Source organism: Petromyzon marinus, chromosome 39, assembly GCF_048934315.1.
Source record: "Petromyzon marinus isolate PM22_M1 ecotype Great Lakes invasive population chromosome 39, UKy_Petmar_22M1.pri1.0, whole genome shotgun sequence".
Classification (NCBI taxonomy): domain Eukaryota; kingdom Metazoa; phylum Chordata; class Hyperoartia; order Petromyzontiformes; family Petromyzontidae; genus Petromyzon; species Petromyzon marinus.
This window is the reverse complement of record NC_133705.1, coordinates 10071063-10089237: the sequence shown is the minus strand read 5'-3', so window position 1 is coordinate 10089237 and position 18175 is coordinate 10071063. Positions and strand designations below refer to the sequence as shown.

The 18175-nt window shown below is 48.4% G+C and overlaps 1 protein-coding gene across 1 annotated transcript in view; it reads right to left on the bottom strand.

The window, feature by feature from the left end:
- The window catches only part of LOC116950393 (RNA polymerase II subunit A C-terminal domain phosphatase SSU72), a 46483-nt gene extending 45854 nt beyond the window's left edge, over positions 1–629 (bottom strand). The window contains exon 1 of the mRNA XM_032968096.2: positions 317–629. Coding sequence (XP_032823987.1) covers positions 317–396 — 80 coding nt within the window. The 5' untranslated portion in view covers positions 397–629. The remainder of the gene's footprint in view (positions 1–316) is intronic.
- Between the last annotated feature and the right edge of the window lie 17546 nt (positions 630–18175).

Genomic DNA, 18175 nt, shown 5'->3' with positions numbered 1-18175 from the left:
GTAATCGATTAATCTCTTTATCACCAAACGAGCGGCTGAGTTAAGCTACCAACGCCTCTCCCTCATTAGAAAAAAAACACACAAAAGCACGACGGAGTTTCAACCCGGTTACAAGTTGGGTGCATATCAAGCAATTAATTAACGATCGATTAACTCGCGTATCGATTACCGTTGGTCAATAAGTAATCTCGCATCACAATAAAAAGACACACACAATCAAAACTAGAGTTGTATCGGGTTTAAGATGCGTCATTAAATTAATCAAACGATCGTGTTGTTGTTGTTATCAATAGTCGATGAACACGTTATCGATTACCTGAGCAAGCTATGCGCTTCCATGCTTCGGTTCTGATTACTCGAGCAAATGACAGCAACACGCAGTGGCGTCTGAGGCATGCCTTTTTGAAATTAAAACAAATCCTTGCATGTATATATAAAATATAAAGATTATAAATGTGCAAAGGGCCCACTTTGTTCTACGTTCGTTCGTAGAAAGTGGTAGGAAAAAATTTTTTGCCTTTTAATTTAACTTTTTTTTAAAAAGTGCGTAGCTGCTTCGACCTAGTTAGGCCGAGGTGTGCAGCTGCCCAGTTTATATTTCCCACACGCTTGGGCGACCCCGCGCCTGTGCAAGGCAGCCGATTGGTCGCGATCGATCACGCGGCAGCGCAGTGCGTGCCCGTTGCTAAGAGGGCCGACCAATCGGAAACCGGCCAAAGTGCAGCCTATGCTTATGTTGTCTGAGAAATGTAATTGAAATGTTGCGCATTTTTTGCAACGCAAAAAATAAAGAAAAGACGCTGTTAATTAATGTTTTCGTCAAAGTGCTAATGATTATTATTATTTCAGTCGTGTACTGATTAATATTGAAATTATGTGTTGAAAATGCTTCCCCCCCCAAAAAAAACAACCAAACCCAACAACCCCATTTATATTCTTGGTTCTTTCGGTAAAGAATTCTCACTGTGAGAATTTTATTGTTTTAATTTTTTTTATTATTTTATTGTTTCCCTTCTACGTGGTGACTTTACAGAAAGAACCAAGAATATGAATCCCTGCAGTCACGAAAGCTTTAAATCAAAACCCCATATATATCATGAACTAATTGTAAACACGCCCACAACAACATTATTAAAGTCACAGAATCGGGCACAGGTGCTGTATTTTAACATAATTTTAATGACCCACGCACAAAAAAAATACACAATTTGGTGATGCATTATTAAATAGATGGCTGGCACACGGCGAAGCAGGTGTTAGAATAGCCACTAGCGGCCTCTAGTGGTTGGCGAGAGAGGGCATTCTAGATTTGAAGCTTTCGTGAATGCAAGGATCTATATACTCTTTGGTTCTTCTATTCGGTAAAGTCACGTAAAAGTATAAAACAACAGAAAATAAAAAAAAATTCACGAAGGGACCAGACTGTCTCGAGGACAGCGCTGTCTGGTCCCTTCACCTGATGAAGGCCACTTGTGTTGTGGCCGAAACGTCGTGACATTTTTAAACTTTTCTTCTTGTTATTTTTAATTTTTTTGTTGTTTTATACTTTTACGTGACTTTACCGAATAGAACCAAAGAGTATGGAGAGAGGCCATGTGAACATAGAATCTGAATATTATTATTATTTACTTGAGAAATCCAATGAGCTGTAAAGCTCTTTCCCCGCCCCCCCTCCACCCACATATGTCCAGTAGGCGCACTGGGTCAGAACGTTACAACAAGGAATACAACAACAGCAAAACCACGAGAGTGAAAAGTACAATAAACTACTTTTACTTTACTAGGGGGGGGGTTTGAGAAATGTGACGTCACATCAAAATGCGCAACTTTAAATAAATATAGACAACACGTTCTACTTAATTAAATAGACTTTTAAATAAATGTTTTCTCCTACAACCAACATCAGAGTGCAGCGGCACATTAAATACGCACTACAATGACAATAGTTTAAAGCGATTTGAAGCATGTTTTATTTATTTGGGGGGAGGGGGGTGCAGAGCTTTGTGACGTCATATTTGAGGGGGGGGGGGGTCTGACTTTTTGTGACGCCGTGTGACGAAGGTGGGGGGGGAGGGTCAAAAATCGTCCAAAATCGCGTGACGTCATTTATGGACGGCCCCTAAAGCCCACTGAGCTCTATGAACTTCTCTTTAAGAAGCGACCTGCCGGTCACAAATGATAGCTCAGCAAAGTGGTTGGCTTATCGCGTGGAAATTTATAGCAGCCTCCCCAAAAAACACAGCATAAATAATCTTTCCGGTGCAAGAGATATTGCAAAAAAAAAAGAGATATTGCATCTTCGCGAGTTTTTTTCCCAAATACAAATTGTGCTCTGTCTACATTGACAGCTATGATGCATAAGTCAGGCAGTCTTCACTTTCTTATTTAAACTAGCCTTGTCCAAACCCTATCACTTACCCCTGTCACTACCCCTATCACTTACCCCTGTCACTACCCCTAGCACTTACCCCTGTCACTACCCCTATCACTTACCCCTGTCACTACCCCTAGCACTTACCCCTGTCACTACCCCTATCACTACCCCTATCACTACCCCTATCACTACCCCTATGACTTACCCCTGTCACTACCCCTATCACTTACCCCTGTCACTACCCCTAGCACTACCCCTATCACTACCCCTATCACTACCCCTATCACTACCCCTATCACTACCCCTATCACTACCCCTATGACTTACCCCTGTCACTACCCCTATCACTACCCCTATCACTACCCCTATCACTACCCTTACACTACCCTATCACTACCCCTATCACTACCCCTATCACTACCCCTATCACTATCCCTATCACTACCCCTATCACTACCCCTATCACTACCCCTATCACTACCCCTATCACTTACCCCTATCACTACCCCCTATCACTATCCCTATCACTACCCCCTATCACTATCCCTATCACTACCCCCTATCACTACCCCTATCACTACCCCTATCACTACCCCCAACCCCTATCACTACCCCTACCACTACCCCTATCACTACCCCTATCACTACCCCTATCACTACCCCCAACCCCTATCACTACCCCTACCACTACCCCTATCACTACCCCTATCACTCCCCTATCACTACCCCTATCACTACCTCTATCACTACCCCTAACCCCTATCACTACCCTTATCACTACCCCTATCACTACCCCTAAAACTATCCCCAACCCCTATCACTACCCCTATCACTACCCTATCACTACACCTATCACTACCCCTATCACTACCCCTATTACTACCCCCAACCCCTATCACTACCCCTATCACTACCCCTATCACTATCACTATCCTTATCACTACCCCTATCACTACCCCTATCACTACCCCTACCACTACCCCTATCACTACCCTTACACTACCCCTATCACTACCCCTATCACTACCCCATCACTACCACTATCACTATCCTTATCACTACCCCTATCACTACCCTTATCACTACCACCACTATCACTACCTCTATCACTACCCCTACACTACCCCGATCACTACCCCTATCACTTCCCCTGCTCGTTTGAGAGGGTTGAATGGAAATTCCTTCGCCTCGTGAAATCGCAGAGCAAAATTTGAATTACACTTTAATTGGTTGACATTGGGAGGTTACATATATGCCGTAATTGGGAGGGGAAAATATATAAAATAGTTAAAGTTTACGGTGCAAAAGTTATCCGAGAACAGAGTAAATGTCACTGTACATTAGCAACAGCCAACAATCCATCGTACGGGGTGCTTAAAAATAAATACATTTTCCCACTTACATGGCACGATCGTTTTTAATGGAAAAATAACGGATAATATTGCACTGTAACATGATGACAAACGTAATGTCAACAGCTTCAACAAGTCCAAGAGCCTCCCACTCGTTCGCCATCGTTGTCAACGCGTGGCCTGGGATCCTCTCCAGGTGATCTCCAGAGCCTGGAGGAGGCAGGCAGCACGCTTCTTGTGATTGTTGTTGCAAATTCTCAGAAGGTGTTAAAACATTTTATTTGAAGCACCCTGTAATTTCAAAGACAAACTGCTCTAGAATGTATCGTAATAAACCGCATGATTTAAAGTGCTGATTAATAAATAATAATACAATAAGATTCGGAGCGTGTCGTTACAATAGCCGCTTGACGTTTCAAATTTCCGAAAACCGAAATTCTGGTCTCTAACCCCACATCCGCCAACCACCCACCACCACGCCACAGGAACGTGGAATTACCCCGTCCCCCCTTTGGTCGTGGGCTTTGTGAACGGATGTGAGAACCGCCTAAACTTCGTTTTTTGTACGAGCACGAAAAAAAATGGGGCATCGCTGACTTGAATCGCGCCAACGCGAGTTTGTCCCCCCTCCCTCCCTCCCTGCACGTTCATCCCTCAAGGTCATCTCTTCATCCAGTGACATGACCTCAGGAGCACAAATTGTGATTACATTGGCAAGTGGGGGGGGGGGGGGTGGAACTGAACAATAAGTCTGGAGTAAAAAAACACACACACACAAAATAAATAGAGTGCACAATGCCAGCAGTTAACAATATGATGGCAGAGGAACACTTTGCGAGCTGCAAAGCGGCGAAAGACGGAGAGTCAGAGCCGTGACAATCTGTCATCCTCGCAGCCAATGGCGGGAGCCAGGATTTTCAGGTAGTGGGGGGCAGGCAATCCCTCCAGCAATGAGAAATGATAGAGGAGTTGTTTAGTAAGTAAGGAGTTGTTTAGTAAGTAAGGACTTGTCCCTTGCCTTTTTACTCGACGCGTGTGCGGCGATGGTGCAGCCATCGATCGAGGGGTCGAATTCGAACCGCGTGGTGTGATCGCCATCGCGCTCGCTGAAGGTGAATGCCTTCAGGGAAATCGTGGACTGTATACGCAACTTCGCACAATTCTGTGAGTCGCTTAGGGTCCGTCCATAAATGACGTCACGCGATTTTTGACCCCCCCCCCTTCGTCACACGGCGTCCTAAAAAGTCAGACCCCCCCTCAAATATGACGTCACAAAGCTCTGCCCCCCCCCCCCCCAAAATATAAAACATGCTTCAAATCGCTTTCAACTATTGTCATTGTAGAGCCTATTTAATGTGGCGCTGCACTCTGATGTTCTAGGAGAAAATATGTATTAAAAAGTCTATTTAATTAAGTAGAACGTATTCTTTGTTAAATTTCGAAAAAAAAGTATTCTTGGTTTTTTCGGTAAAGTCACGTAGAAGGAAAACAATAAAATAATAAAAATATAAAACAATAAAATTCTTACGACGTTTCGACTGCAACACAAGCAATCATCATCAGGTGTGAAAACAACAGCAAGAACATTTTTAAAAAGTGGCGTTTTTTTACGTTAACAGCACGGAGAGCGATTTGGCAGTTATTCGGATGGACGAGTCCATCTATGTTCGGAAAAGAGGAGGGCGGAGACGAAAATAATGGATGCGGTCTGAAAGCCACCGTAAGCGTGAACAATCAATTAAGACCCGAAATGGTTTATCAAATCCTTCCAATGATTGCTAAGCAAAGATGAGCGTTTTGAATTATATAAATTAAAAAAGAGGGTATGACATTGTCATCCTCTCAGCCGACAAGGGTAATGCCACTGTCGTCATGGACGAAATAGAATATAACAACAAAATTCAAGAATTACTCAACGATGGCAGCTATGCAAAAATAAAAAGAGATCCCACCAACAGCCTCGTCATACAAACCAACAAAATCATTTCTGATTCAACCGCATTAATTGATCAAACCAAACAGTTCTCGTTGAAACCTTCTGCTGCCAGGCCACCAAGATTATACGGCTTACCAAAAATACATAAAGTAGATACACCCCTTCGTCCCATCGTCTCTACTATTAACTCCCCCACCTACAAACTGGCTCGTTTTCTGTCTTGAAATCCTGCGGCCTTTCACTGGAAAAACCACCTCTGCGGTACAAGATTCTACTCACCTGGTATCGACAATCAAGGGTATTTCCCTGTCCCCAGACGACCCCCCAATGTTTTTTTTTGGGTCAACTCTCACCAATTTGGCCGGATTTCTCTCGGATAAATCCTAATAGCAACACACACACACACGACGTTATACTAAAATGTAGAACAACTTTGGATTATATTATGGAGGTTATACTGTATCGGATCAACGTTACGCATTATCTTAAGTAATCGTAAGCCCTGTAACCCCCGGTTTTACAGATGGACAGAGCCAATGCCTTCACGCTTTCAACATTCGTTTTAAGGCTATGAAGGTGGCAATTTTTATTTATTATAAAATAAATTAATAGCCACATTTTTTGCTTCTTAAAGGCAACCTAGTGATCGTTACATTCCCCATCCTTGCGTATGGTAGCAATATATTCAGGGGTTAAATGCCAATGTTGAGGTCTGCTGCTGGCCACGACGAGAGAGCTTCAGCAGAGAGAGAGAGAGAGAGTTCGTGTCGTGTCGCTGTTCCTCCTCCTCCGTTGAAGGAGCGCAGATCACAATGGGTTTACTGTGTGGGTCCTGCTGAGCTCGGGTTGCATGGCCCACAGTCGCACTGCTGTTGCTTGTCTTTAATGCACCTCTATGGGCCTCTGTGAATCTCTACGTATCTCTGTGAGTCTCTGTATCTCTATGTGTTTCTATATATGTGTGTATTTTTCTCCGCGTCTCAATGAGTCTATGCATCTCGATGTGTCTCTATGGGTTTACTGTGCGGGTCCATAGCTCGGGTTGCATGGCCCACAATTACACTGCTGTGGCTTGTCTTTAATGTATCTCTATGGGTCTCTGTGATTCTCTATGTATCTCTATGAGGCTCTATATCTATCTATGTTTATATATGTGTGTGTGTCTTTACAGATCTCTATGGGTTTCCTATGTGGGTCCAAAGTTCGGTTTGCATGGCCCCCAATCGCACTACTACGCATGGCTTGTCCTTAATATATCTCTATGGGTATCTGTGAATCTCGATGCATCTCTTTGAGTCTCTACGTATCTCTACGTGTCTCTATGTGTTTACTGTGCGGGTCCATAGCTTGGGTTGCATGGCATGGCCCACAATCGCACTGCTACTACTTGTGGCTGTGTCTTTAATTTTCAATTTGTAGGCGACATTGCCCTCAACATCCTCATACACACGGGCACAAAGTCAAGACAAGACGTTCGAGTGACTCATCATTTCAACGACGCTGTTATTTTTATTTATTTTAAACGTGATGTCAGTTTGTTAACTGACAGGAATAATAAAAAAAAGTATTTGAGCCAACATTAAATCCCCCCAACCCCAACCCCTCCAGTCTCCCCTCTGCGTGTGAAGAGAGTTACAACATCTGCCACGTGCGGCTGCGGCTTACAGGGTGCACATGGGTACAGCGCTGTCTGAACGGGATGGGCACGTCAGGTGTGGTGTGGTGGTTCCTCCCCGCCTCCTCCTGCCATCCCACCGTCAATGTCAACGAGAAGATCCGAGTGCAGAGTGCGTGAATAATTCAATCGCACAGTTACGAGTCGGTGGGGAATTGGTGTGGCAGGGGTGGGGGGGTGCAGGGGAGGGGGAAGGTCAAGGTTCAATGAGGGGGATCTCATTTATACTCTTTGGTTCTATTGGGTAAAGTCACGTAGGTGAAAATAAAATAACAAAAAATCACGACGTTTCGGCCACAACACAAGCGGCTTTCATCAGGTGAAGGGACGAGACTGTCTGGAGGACAGTCTCGCCGCTTGTGTTGTGGCCGAAACGTCGTGATTTTTTTGTTATTTTATTTTCACCTACGTGACTTTACCCAATAGAACCAAAGAGTATGGATCCTAGCAGGCACGAAAGCTTTAAATCTAGAAAGGATCTCATTTACTTCCAGGGGATCGCGGCAACCTCGCCACCCCGTCACCGCGCCCCCACCATCACCAACAACAACCCCCCCCACCTCTCATAATGGTAGATAGGAGATGTTAACTATCTCGCCTGGTATACAGGAGGTCGTGGGTTCGATCCTGACCCTTACGCCTGCTATATATATTTGGAGTTTCCGTGTCTCTATCTCATCATCATCACGGTGGCTAGGATATATTAACTACCTCGCCTGGTCTACAGAAGTTCGTGGGTTCGATTCTGACCCTGACGCCTGCTGTATATTTGGAGTTTGCGCGTCTCTATCTCATCATCATTACGGTAGCTAGGAGATGTTACCTACCTCGCCTGGGTATACAGGAGGTCGTGGGTTCGATCTCGACCCTGAAATCTGCTGTATATTTGGAGTTTGTGGTGTCTCTCATCACACGTTTAGCGTATTTGGCTTCTGCTACAAATGCCCACATGATGATAAGCCGCTTCGGTGAGCTTGCGTTTGTGATGACCAGGTCGCTTCTGAAAGAGAGCTATATAGCTCAGTGGGGCCTTACCTGGAAAAAAAAAACCCAATAGTTTATAGTTAGCTAAAATCCTCTGATTGCGAGCCGTGCACTTTCCTATCACTGTACCCTCCCGGTATTTCTTGCAAGACTTCAAACTCGGATCTAACCACGAGAACATCGTTACGTGCTACGTGATCACGATGGGACTGTTTACTACTTACTGCCGCTAAATTAGGGGTCCCCAACCCCCGGGCCGTGGACCGGTACCGGTCCGTGGCCTGTTAGGAACCGGGCCGCACAGCAGCAGGAGGTGAGAGCGGTGAGTCCGCGCGTGGCCCGCCAATTGTTTTATTATTTACCACTTCCGTCCGCGCCTCTTTCCCGCACTGCGCGCTTGTCTCAGTCACGTGGTGTTGGTAAGCCCACAAGCTCTAACCCCTAGCAGCCACAATGAGTAAGCCCACAAGCTCTAACCCCTAGTAGCCACAATGAGTAAGCCCACAAGCTCTAACCCCTAGTAGCCACAATGAGTAAGCCCACAAGCTCTAACCCCTAGTAGCCACAATGAGTAAGCCCACAAGCTAACCCCTAGTAGCCACAATGAGTAAGCCCACAAGCTGACCCCTAGTAGCCACAATGAGTAAGCCCACAAGCTAACCCCTAGTAGCCACAATGAGTAAGCCCACAAGCTAACCCCTAGTAGCCACAATGAGTAAGCCCACAAGCTCTAACCCCTAGTAGCCACAATGAGTAAGCCCACAAGCTAACCCCTAGTAGCCACAATGAGTAAGCCCACAAGCTAACCCCTAGTAGCCACAATGAGTAAGCCCACAAGCTAACCCCTAGTAGCCACAATGAGTAAGCCCACAAGCTAACCCCTAGTAGCCACAATGAGTAAGCCCACAAGCTCTAACCCCTAGTAGCCACAATGAGTAAGCCCACAAGCTCTAACCCCTAGTAGCCACAATGAGTAAGCCCACAAGCTCTAACCCCTAGTATCAACAATGAGTAAGCCCACAAGCTCTAACCCTTGGTAGCCACAATGAGTAAGCCCACAAGCTCTAACCCCTAGTAGCCACAATGAGTAAGCCCACAAGCTAACCCCTAGTAGCCACAATGAGTAAGCCCACAAGCTAACCCCTAGTAGCCACAATGAGTAAGCCCACAAGCTAACCCCTAGTAGCCACAATGAGTAAGCCCACAAGCTCTAACCCCTAGTAGCCACAATGAGTAAGCCCACAAGCTAACCCCAGTAGCCACAATGAGTAAGCCCACAAGCTAACCCCTAGTAGCCACAATGAGTAAGCCCACAAGCTGACCCCTAGTAGCCACAATGAGTAAGCCCACAAGCTCTAACCCCTAGTAGCCACAATAAGTAAGCCCACAAGCTAACCCCTAGTAGCCACAATGAGTAAGCCCACAAGCTAACCCCTAGTAGCCACAATGAGTAAGCCCACAAGCTAACCCCTAGTAGCCACAATGAGTAAGCCCACAAGCTCTAACCCCTAGTAGCCACAATGAGTAAGCCCACAAGCTAACCCCTAGTAGCCACAATGAGTAAGCCCACAAGCTAACCCCTAGTAGCCACAATGAGTAAGCCCACAAGCTAACCCCTAGTAGCCACAATGAGTAAGCCCACAAGCTAACCCCTAGTAGCCACAATGAGTAAGCCCACAAGCTAACCCCTAGTAGCCACAATGAGTAAGCCCACAAGCTCTAACCCCTAGTAGCCACAATGAGTAAGCCCACAAGCTAACCCCTAGTAGCCACAATGAGTAAGCCCACAAGCTAACCCCTAGTAGCCACAATGAGTAAGCCCACAAGCTGACCCCTAGTAGCCACAATGAGTAAGCCCACAAGCTAACCCCTAGTAGCCACAATGAGTAAGCCCACAAGCTAACCCCTAGTAGCCACAATGAGTAAGCCCACAAGCTAACCCCTAGTAGCCACAATGAGTAAGCCCACAAGCTCTAACCCCTAGTAGCCACAATGAGTAAGCCCACAAGCTAACCCCTAGTAGCCACAATGAGTAAGCCCACAAGCTAACCCCTAGTAGCCACAATGAGTAAGCCCACAAGCTAACCCCTAGTAGCCACAATGAGTAAGCCCACAAGCTGACCCCTAGTAGCCACAATGAGTAAGCCCACAAGCTGACCCCTAGTAGCCACAATGAGTAAGCCCACAAGCTCTAACCCCTAGTAGCCACAATAAGTAAGCCCACAAGCTAACCCCTAGTAGCCACAATGAGTAAGCCCACAAGCTAACCCCTAGTAGCCACAATGAGTAAGCCCACAAGCTAACCCCTAGTAGCCACAATGAGTAAGCCCACAAGCTCTAACCCCTAGTAGCCACAATGAGTAAGCCCACAAGCTAACCCCTAGTAGCCACAATGAGTAAGCCCACAAGCTAACCCCTAGTAGCCACAATGAGTAAGCCCACAAGCTAACCCCTAGTAGCCACAATGAGTAAGCCCACAAGCTAACCCCTAGTAGCCACAATGAGTAAGCCCACAAGCTAACCCCTAGTAGCCACAATGAGTAAGCCCACAAGCTCTAACCCCTAGTAGCCACAATGAGTAAGCCCACAAGCTAACCCCTAGTAGCCACAATGAGTAAGCCCACAAGCTAACCCCTAGTAGCCACAATGAGTAAGCCTACAAGCTCTAACCCCTAGTAGCCACAATGAGTAAGCCCACAAGCTAACCCCTAGTAGCCACAATGAGTAAGCCCACAAGCTAACCCCTAGTAGCCACAATGAGTAAGCCCACAAGCTAACCCCTAGTAGCCACAATGAGTAAGCCCACAAGCTCTAACCCCTAGTAGCCACAATGAGTAAGCCCACAAGCTAACCCCTAGTAGCCACAATGAGTAAGCCCACAAGCTAACCCCTAGTAGCCACAATGAGTAAGCCCACAAGCTAACCCCTAGTAGCCACAATGAGTAAGCCCACAAGCTGACCCCTAGTAGCCACAATGAGTAAGCCCACAAGCTGACCCCTAGTAGCCACAATGAGTAAGCCCACAAGCTGACCCCTAGTAGCCACAATGAGTAAGCCCACAAGCTAACCCCTAGTAGCCACAATGAGTAAAAAAAAAACGTCGCTGGAGAGCTTCTTTGAAAAGGGGGAAAGACCCAATGATGAAGCCCCCCCCCGACCCACCCACCCCCCGGTCCGTGAAAAAATTGTCTTCCACGAAACCGGTCCCTGGTGCCAAAAAGGTTGGGGACCGCTGCGCTAAATAATCAACAAACGATCAATGTGCTGTCGCTAAAGAACACGGAAAAAATAGTTTAAATAGTTGACCTGGTGGCCAGGGGATGGCAGAGTCGAGTGCCTCCTCATTTTACGCATCGGCGGCTTTTCTCCGGGGTTTTCCTCCCAAAGGAAGCCAACAGCAACAACAACAACAACGCATTCGTTAAAAGCATTGGGCCAAACATCCCAAAAAGCCAAGACCCTCCTGAACGAGAGTCACGAGACGCTGCGTGAGGGTTTGTTGTTTTTGTTAAATAAAGGGGACCGTGAAAAGGCAGTGAACGAAGCCAAATGTCGCCAGGGTGTTGTGCGGCGAAGGGGCTCACGATCTGAACTCTGACCCCCCCCCCCCCCCCAGTGAGCCGAGTTCGACTCCCGGGCATGACGCACATCGGCAATGGCAAGTGACCCCGCCTTGGGTGACCTTTGGGTCAACTCAGCCAAAAATGAACGAATCAATCAGAGACGACGCGACGAAGTGACAGCAACAATTTAGACGACGGCCCTTGAGCATTTCTAGCTCGGGGTGAGCAGTTAAATCATGGGATATAGCTGCTATAAATGCTATAAATAGATACGTGCATTGGCTTTGTACTGATCGCCTATTGGCGTTCTCTGGTTTGACACTGAGATTATCAAAGCACGTTTGTTTGCATGTTCACCGCAAGCACGTGTGGTTAATGCAGACTTAATTCCTTGCAAAATGCATATATTTGGTGTTTGGACATCTCAACGCCAATTTTTGTTGTTGTTGTTGTTGCCAGAAAGGGTCAAAATCTATTCTTATTTTTCATACTTTTGCTGTGGAGTCGTTGATGATGTCATGTCACCCTGGGGTGTAGAATGGATGACGGCTTGTCACCCGGGGATATATAAGCTGAGACGGGTGACGTGAACGGGGCTCGTCGTGAGGGGCCGGGAACAGAGAGGTGAGACGTGGGGACCCAGGGTAGTGGGAAATGAGCACCAGGCTAGATGAGGGGCTACTTCACCCAGCCGACCGAGTTGGCTGATCCCTCGGTCGGTGCTGAGGGCTAAGAACCTGAATAGCCTGGGTGGGTGCTAGGGACTTCCCAGTACCCTTTCCCTGGGGAGTTATACGGTAGTATACATAACAACTGTTAGGTGTAAGCCCCTAAATAAACCTGGCGTGAGCCCTTACCAGAAGAGACGTCTCCGTGTCGATTCTTCAACACAACACTTTGATACTTGCGAACAAAAAACAAGATTCTAGATTTGAAGCTTTCGTGACTGCTAAAAAACAAGATCCCGTGATGTAAACTTGATTTGGCGCTTTCGTGATTGCAGGAATTACTCTTTGTTTTGTTTTCCGGTAAAGTCACGTAGAAATAAAAAATAAAATTACATAATAGTAATTTTATTATTAAATTACATAATAGTAATTTTATTATTTCTTATTTCTACGTGACTTTACCGGAAAAAACCAAAGAGTACTCCCGTGATAAGTCGAACCTCATTTGCAAAAGCGACTTCAGAGGAATTCAATAAGCTCCATGTCCTTCCCGCGCACCTCCGATCAGCACCGTTGGCTGTGTACGGTGCGATAGAAGTTGAACATACACTCAGAAACGAATTTCTCTAGAACCGATTTTGTTGTGCTAAGTTTGTTGACCCCCCCCCCCCCGCGCACCCCCCGATTAGCAGGGTCGGGCTGCGTACGGTGCGAAAGAAGTTCAACATACATTCCTTCCGAAAATCGAGCCTCGATATCAAACTCCGGATTTATCCGTACAAGTGATGATCCACTGCTGGACGGAGGCCTTCCCACCGCGCTGCCGCTGTCTTTTCGCGGTCTAACGATTGACGGTGCCTCGATCCGACAGCTCGCGACCGTCGATCTCATCTCGTCCTTCTCTCCGCGGTCCTTCAGCTGTCGTCTTAGGGACCGCGTGGCGTTATTGCCCAAGGTGATGAGCTCCTTGGGGGGAGATTTATGTTGCCGCTGCCGTCGTTGTCATTGTTGTGTCTTCGGACACGTGGTAGCATGCGATAATTATTCAGGCGGTGCTGAACTCAATTTGTGACCTGTACCCCCTCCCGCGCGCCCCCCCTGTCCCTGGCTCGCCGCGTGGTGACATAGTGGGGGGGGGGGGGGGTGTTAATGAGTATAAAAATGAAAGCCCTTGAATCTCTCCACCCCCCCCCCCCCATCTCTCTCCGCCGTCGCCGCCGCTCCCCTCGGGCAAGCAATGAGTTTACAAAGCGCTGATGACGTCGGCCAGTCCGACCTCTGGGATGCTACGGATCGAGCCAAGTCACGGGTCGCAAAGCGCCTCTCCGATAGCCGAAGAGGGGGGGGGGGGGGCTCATAACGGCCAAGTAGGGGGCGATTTATTCCCTCATTGCGTGCCTCTCTCGTCCCACTCTCTCCATCACTGCACTCAGCCACTCGCCTACCTCACCCCTCTCATCTCACTCTCCACCCCTGCACCCACTCACCCAGCCACTCGCCTACCTCTCCCCTCTCATCTCACTCTCCACCCCTACACCTACTCACCTACCTCTCCCCTCTCATCTCACTCTCTCCATCACTGCACCCACCCACCCAGCCACTCGCCTACCTCTCCCCTCTCATCTCACTCTCCACCCCTACACCTACTCACCTACCTCTCCCCTCTCATCTCACTCTCCTTCCCTGCACCCACCCACTCACCCACTCACCTACCTCTCCCCTCTCATCTCACTCTCCATCACTGCACCCAGCCACTCGCCTACCTCTCCCCTCTCATCTCACTCTCCTCCCCTACACCCACTCGCCTACCTCACCCCTCTCATCTCACTCTCCATCACTGCACCCAGCCACTCGCCTACCTCACCCCTCTCATCTCACTCTCCACCCCTGCACCCACCCACCCACTCACCTACCTCTCACCTCTCATCTCACTCTCCACCCCTGCACCCACTCGCCTACCTCTCCCCTCTCATCTCACTCTCCACCCCTACACCCATTCGCCTACCTCTCCCCTCTCATCTCACTCTCTCCATCACTGCACCCACCCACCCAGCCATTCGCCTACCTCTCCCCTCTCATCTCACTCTCCAACCCCTGCACCCACCCACTCACCTACCTCTCATCTCACTCTCCTCCCCTGCACCCACTCGCCTACCTCTCATCTCACTCTCCTCCCCCTGCACCCACCCACTCACCTACCTCTCCTCTCTCGTCCCCCTCTCTCCATCACTGCACACACCCACCCACTCGCCATACCTCTCCCCTCTCATCTCACTCTCCTGCCTTTCAGATTAGCTCCTCCGATTAGCACGGTTGGCTACGTACGGTGCGAAAGAAGTTCAACATACTCGCCATGTATGTCATCCATGAACGGTTTGAGGTGGAACGGTGTTCAGCGTGGAACGGGGTTCAGGGTGGAACGGGGTTCAGGTTGAACGGGGCTCAGGTGGAACGGGGTTCAGGGTGGAACGGTGTTCAGGGTGGAACGGGGTTCAGGTGTAACGGGGTTCAGAGTGGAACGGGATTCCGGGTAAAAGGGGGTTCAAAGTGGAACGGGGTTCAGGTGAAACGGGGTTCAGAGTGGAACGGGGTTCAGGTGGAACGGGGTTCAGGGTGGAACGGGGTTCAGGGTGGAAGGGGGTTCAGAGTGGAACGGGGTTCAGAGTGGGATGGGGTTCAGGTGAAACGGGGTTCAGAGTGGAACGGGGTTCAGGTGGAACGGGGTTCAGGGTGGAACGGGGTCAGGGTGGAAGGGGGTTCAGAGTGGAACGGGGTTCAGGGTGGAAGGGGGTTCAGAGTGGAACGGGGTTCAGAGTGGAACGGGGTTCAGAGTGGAACGGGGTTCAGAGTGGAACGGGGTTCAGAGTGGAATGGGGTTCCGGGTAAAAGGGGGTTCAAAGTGGAACGGGGTTCAGAGTGGAACGGGGTTCAGGGTGGAACGGGGTTCAGGGTGGAACGGGGTTCAGGGTGGAAGGGGGTTCAGAGTGGAACGGGGTTCAGGTGAAACGGGGTTTAGGGTGGAATCGGGTTGATGGTGGAACGGGGTTCTGGGTGGAACGGGGTTCAGGTGGAACGGGGTTCAGGGTGGAACGGGGTTCAGGGTGGAAGGGGGTTCAGAGTGGAACGGGGTTCAGGTGAAACGGAGTTCAGGGTGGAATCGGGTTGATGGTGGAACGGGGTTCAAGGTGGGTTTGCGGGATGGATGGGTAATCCGAGGGTTGCTGCAACGGCCGCCTCCTCTAAGGTCGACGCTGTTGCTTTGCCAGTGACCAACGCTCACGTGCCCTCTTGCTCACGTGCCCTCTTGCTCACGTGCCCTCTTGCTCACGTGCCCTCTTGCTCACGTGCCCTCTTGCTCACGTGCCCTCTTGCTCACGTGCCCTCTTGCAAACGTGCCCTCTTGCTCACGTGCCCTCTTGCAAACGTGCGGAGGGAGGCACGGGGTACCGACCGATGAGCCCCCTGGCCGGCTACGTACGGCGCGAAAGAAGTTCAGCACACGGACGGTACCGCACGTGTTGATCGGAGAGCTCTGGGGCTTTGTTAACAAAGGGAGAGAAACGAATGACCGCTCTTATCTAATCCTCACACCCCCTGCTCGAGAGGAGAATGAGTCTCTCAGACAATCAAAGATGCGGCTATCAGGGCCGCCGAGGGGGGGGGGGGGGGGGGGGCTTCGAGTGCATAGAGCTTTCAAGGGCACATTCATTTGCCACCACCACGATTTTAATAACACGGTACGGTCCTAATGACAATGAAGCATGAATTAATTATTCATAGGAACCGTGCGGAGAGGGAGAGAGAGGGATAAACGATTTATTTTGTTATCTAGAACTAGCCTGTTAGCCTGTCCTAGGACGGAAGCTGTAATATTAAAGGTGTAAATTCACGTTTGATTGTGATTGTTAATTTTATTAGGAAATGTAGCACGTAAAGAAAATGCTCTTAATTTATTAAACGAAATTAAGGACTTTGGAAGATTTCTCGGTATACGATATTTTTGGGTGACTCTCATCACTGTTCAAAAGGTTTCCCTGCAGTTGGCTATCCTTGATGAACACTTTGATCCGTTGAGGATATTTAGATCTAGACAGAGCCACGTACAACTGGCCATGGGGAAATACGTGTCCATTGAGATAAAAGCCCACATTTTCAAAAGTCTGACCATGCGACTTGTTGATCGTCATCGCATACGCAGGAATTATCGGAATTTGTGGTCGTTTCAGTACGCAAGAGTGACATTAAAAAGTTCGGACACACATGGTTATTACAGTAGTATGATACAGGGTGGAATGGGAAAGGGTCAATTGGCCGATAACACCTTCATATGCAGAGGATTACAGAGCTTGGGCAATTGTTGGTGCCGGCTCGCCGCTTGGCTGCCTTCCTGCTTGCTTACAGTTCCTCCTCCTGGCACCTCTGAGTCGTTCCCCCCCCCCCCCCTCTCTCTCTCTAAAAGAGCGATGAGGAGGCGGCCACACCTCCCTTGGAGTTGAATCTGTTAGAAAGAGTCCCGCATGACTCACGCGCGCGTGCGTGCTCCATCTTACCGAGGGTCCCGTTAATTGAGAGCCCGTCGTTGCTTTTCACCACTGATTTGGGGGCGGGGGGGGACCGAGAGATTTACCGCGGCTGGCGACTGCCATTCGGTGTAGTGTGATGGAGGAGACGTAATCTGGCATCACCACCATCACCATCACCACCACCTCGTCGTCGTCGCTACGAGCAGTGGAGCGTTCTCTCTTTTTTCTTTCTTTAAAAAAGCATCATTCATTTTCTGCTTGAAACAGCGACTGAATTTTCAATACGCGGGGTTTGAAGTTGATTTGCTGCACGCATTCAGCAGGAGAGGTGCATTGTTTAAATTGTTATTCTGCTTTCGCCGGGTTCTATGCCCCGTGGGCAGGTCAGTGGTGAGCGTTTCCTTGATCCTATTAACGCTCGTCGATTGGTTTGAAATATCTCTATATATAGAGGACTGTAGAGCTTTGGTAATTGATGGTAGCGCCGGTTCACCACCGAATGGCCGATGCCTTCCAGCTTTGTGGTTCCTCATCGATTGTGACGTGTGGCCTGTACGAACGATGACGCAAATATATAAAGCTAAATATTATATCTTGAGTTAAAGCTTTCGTGACTGCAGGAATTCATATTCTTGGGTTTTTCGGTAAAGTCACGTTGAAGGGAAACAATAAAATAATAAAATATATCTCACAAAGAAAAATAACAAAAAACGACGTTTCATAACTGGCTGTGATGTTCCCATCCTACCACTTTAGTTGTTATTTTTGGCTCTCCGATTTGATATTAACAGGTTAAATTTCCCACACTAAAACAGCCACCTCTCTCGCGAGTTCGACGTTGCTGCTCTGCGATCTGCCATTAACATGCTCATCTCTCACATTAACATAGCCACGCCCACGTGGACGCCGCTCTCTGATGTTATTAACATGCTAATCTCTCACATTAACATAGCCACCTACGCGTAGAGGCCGCTCTCCGATCTTACATTAACATGCTAATCTCTCACATTAACATAGCCACGCCCACGTGGAGGCCGCTCTCCGATCTGCCATTAACATGCTAATTTCTCACATTAACATAGCCACCTCCACGCCCACGT